Here is a 2,630-nt window from a genome sequence, read left to right on the forward strand (position 1 = left end):
CTAAAAAGTATCTACTCACTTTTTAAGTATCTTCTACTCTCTTATACGTAAACAAATCAGAAAATTTTCTACAATAAAAAATATATTCCAAGAAATATTTATCTAGTTTTAACTATGTTACTCTCTTATTAATACACAAATTCCTATTCTCGTACTTTTTTATACATACATAAATTTTTAAACTTCAGGAAATTTTCTGAAGATAGATTTTTCTTGTCATATCCAATATGACCAACAAAACTATTATAGGAATAGAAACTTGGCACGAGCATATACAAAAGCAAGCCCAGTAAGAACAAATTATGTAATTCATCTGTTTTAAACAATATTATTCTTCAAAACAATTTTATAAAACTTGAACTGGTAACGAGATGAAGCTAGAATATTAAATTGCTGGATAATTGAACTCCAAAATTAAAGCACGGCATATGCATTCTTCTTATTCAATTTCTTAAACTACAAAAGCTGTTTAAATGTTTTCAGTCACTCGTGTAACACTTTACAATTTGTTTTCCCCAAGCTGTAGCAGCGCTTGAACGAGCTGATCCACTTCCATGGAAGAATCCCCACCTTCACTCACAGCCCTAACACTTTCCTCTCTCATTAACTTCGCTCTTCGCTTTTCAGGACTCTCCCCACTCATAACCCTCTTCACAACCCGACTCAACTCATTTGGATCGGGCACAGAATCCGCCCCCTCACACACTCGAACCGCCACCCCTATTTCCTCCACCAACAGCCTCGCGTTCAAAAACTGATCCGCCTCCATCGGCCACCCCATAATAACAACTCCACTCACTATCGCCTCCATTACCGAGTTCCACCCGCAGTGGCTCACAAATCCCCCCACAACCCGGTGCCTCAGTATCGCCACCTGTGGGGCCCAACCCGTAACCACCATTCCTCGACCCGAAACCCGATCGACAAATCCATCCGGAACCAACCCGTAACCCTGTTCCAGTTGTTCCTTGTTTGGCGTCGGTGCAACCCAAACGAATCGCGTTTGGGATCTCTCCAACCCCATCGCTAACGCTTCCATTTGTTTCTTCTTTAACAACTTCTGACTCCCGAAACACACGTACAGCACCGAACCCTCTTCCTCAAACGCATCGAGCCAATTTAGAACCTCGGATCCCGTGCTTGAATTTTCGGACCGGTTAGAGCCCAGGGGCCCAACCGCGTAGACCCGCGAATGGCCGAGCTCGGCCCGGATGTGGTCCAAATAGGGACTCTCCAGCCTGCGGAACGTGTTGAAGACGCAGGCCCATGCACCATCGTTGGAAAGAAAACTCTCCTTAACGAACTCAGAGTCCGGCTCTGATTCCCTGTAGCGGAGGAACACTGAAGGAAGGTGGCCCCGCTTAAACGACGGCTGTCCGGGAATTCCATGAAAGAGAATGTCGCTATTATTAGTCAGTATGTTTGGATTGTGCCAGCAGCGCCTGAAGACGGTGGTGAAGAAGGCAGCGACGCCGTAAAACGCGATCCTGGGGATGTTGAGTTGGGCGGCGAGTTGGTGAGTCCAGCCGAGGAAGAAATCGTGGATGAGGGCAGCAGGGGGCTTTGGGTGTGTGGTGAACCAGTGGATTATTTGGGGTTGGAGTTTGGAGAGGGCATTGATGAAGGGGTAGTTTCCGGTGTTGCCAACCTCACGAATGTGTTCTGCACCGGCGGGGATTTCGGGGTGCGGCGGGAATGGGAGGACGAGGGTTTGGATGTTGTTTGGATGGGAAGATAGGAGAGGGTTGAGAATGGGAAGGTTTTTGGGAGTGATAACGATGGTGATTGTTATGCCTGCGAGGGCCAGGTGATGAGTGAGGTCGAGGAGTGCAAGAATATGACCCTGCGCTGGGTATGGAAATACAAGGATGTGAGGTTTCGACATGATCTTAGATTTGAAGACTGGAAGGAGAAGATGTGTGGAAGAAGAGTAACGGGGGATAAAGCTTTTTTACTTCACCTACTTCTAAATAATTCAGGATAAATCTATTAGCATGCTCTTTCTTTTTAATGTGGACGACAAGCCCCTCTTAGTCACCCGTTGACTTGACCAATGTCTCTTCAAGCACAACTTTTATTTCATATCATAAAGCATATTTATCTTTGGAAATTCTTATAAACTAATTATGAATCAATTTTAAATAATATATTATTGAGAATATTTTATCTTTTTAAGTTATAATAGCTTTAAATTATGGATTAAATATGTTTTTCGTCCCTTAAGTATCATATCATTTTGGGTTTAGTCCATATTCGAAACTTTGATGGTTTTTAGTCCTCATAGCTTTGAAACTCTTACTATTAATTCTTAAAATTGGATGGCGTTAACTTTTAGTAGATATGGCAAACGGCGATGCCACGTCTTATGCCAGCTTGCCTCTTCACTCTTTGTCACGTTGCTTGTGTTTGAGAGCTTCGTTCGTCTTCTCCGACAAAGCCTAGCCTCCATCGGACCAACCGTCGTGCCGGATCTTCCGCTTAGTCCAGGGCATCGTCGGCGACACCAATCGCCACCGGGGCCATTGCTAGCCGCGACGTCGATTTCTCCCTCCTTGCCTTTTCTCCGTGCGCGAGAGAAAAGCTCTCTTTCCTAAGTCCACTGTTTCGCGCCATCAACACATGCTCCATGG

General features: G+C 44.8%; 1 protein-coding gene across 1 annotated transcript; it reads right to left on the bottom strand.

Moving 5' to 3' along the window:
- Positions 1-414: 414 nt before the first annotated feature.
- Positions 415-2,153, bottom strand: LOC108335090 (UDP-glycosyltransferase 89A2). Its single transcript, XM_017571027.2, has one exon. It carries the CDS (start codon positions 1,883-1,885, stop codon positions 500-502), a length of 1,386 nt encoding a protein of 461 aa, XP_017426516.1. The 5' UTR covers positions 1,886-2,153; the 3' UTR covers positions 415-499.
- Positions 2,154-2,630: the final 477 nt, after the last annotated feature.

This window comes from Vigna angularis, chromosome 10 (assembly GCF_016808095.1).
Source record: "Vigna angularis cultivar LongXiaoDou No.4 chromosome 10, ASM1680809v1, whole genome shotgun sequence".
NCBI classification, from domain to species: Eukaryota; Viridiplantae; Streptophyta; class Magnoliopsida; order Fabales; family Fabaceae; genus Vigna; species Vigna angularis.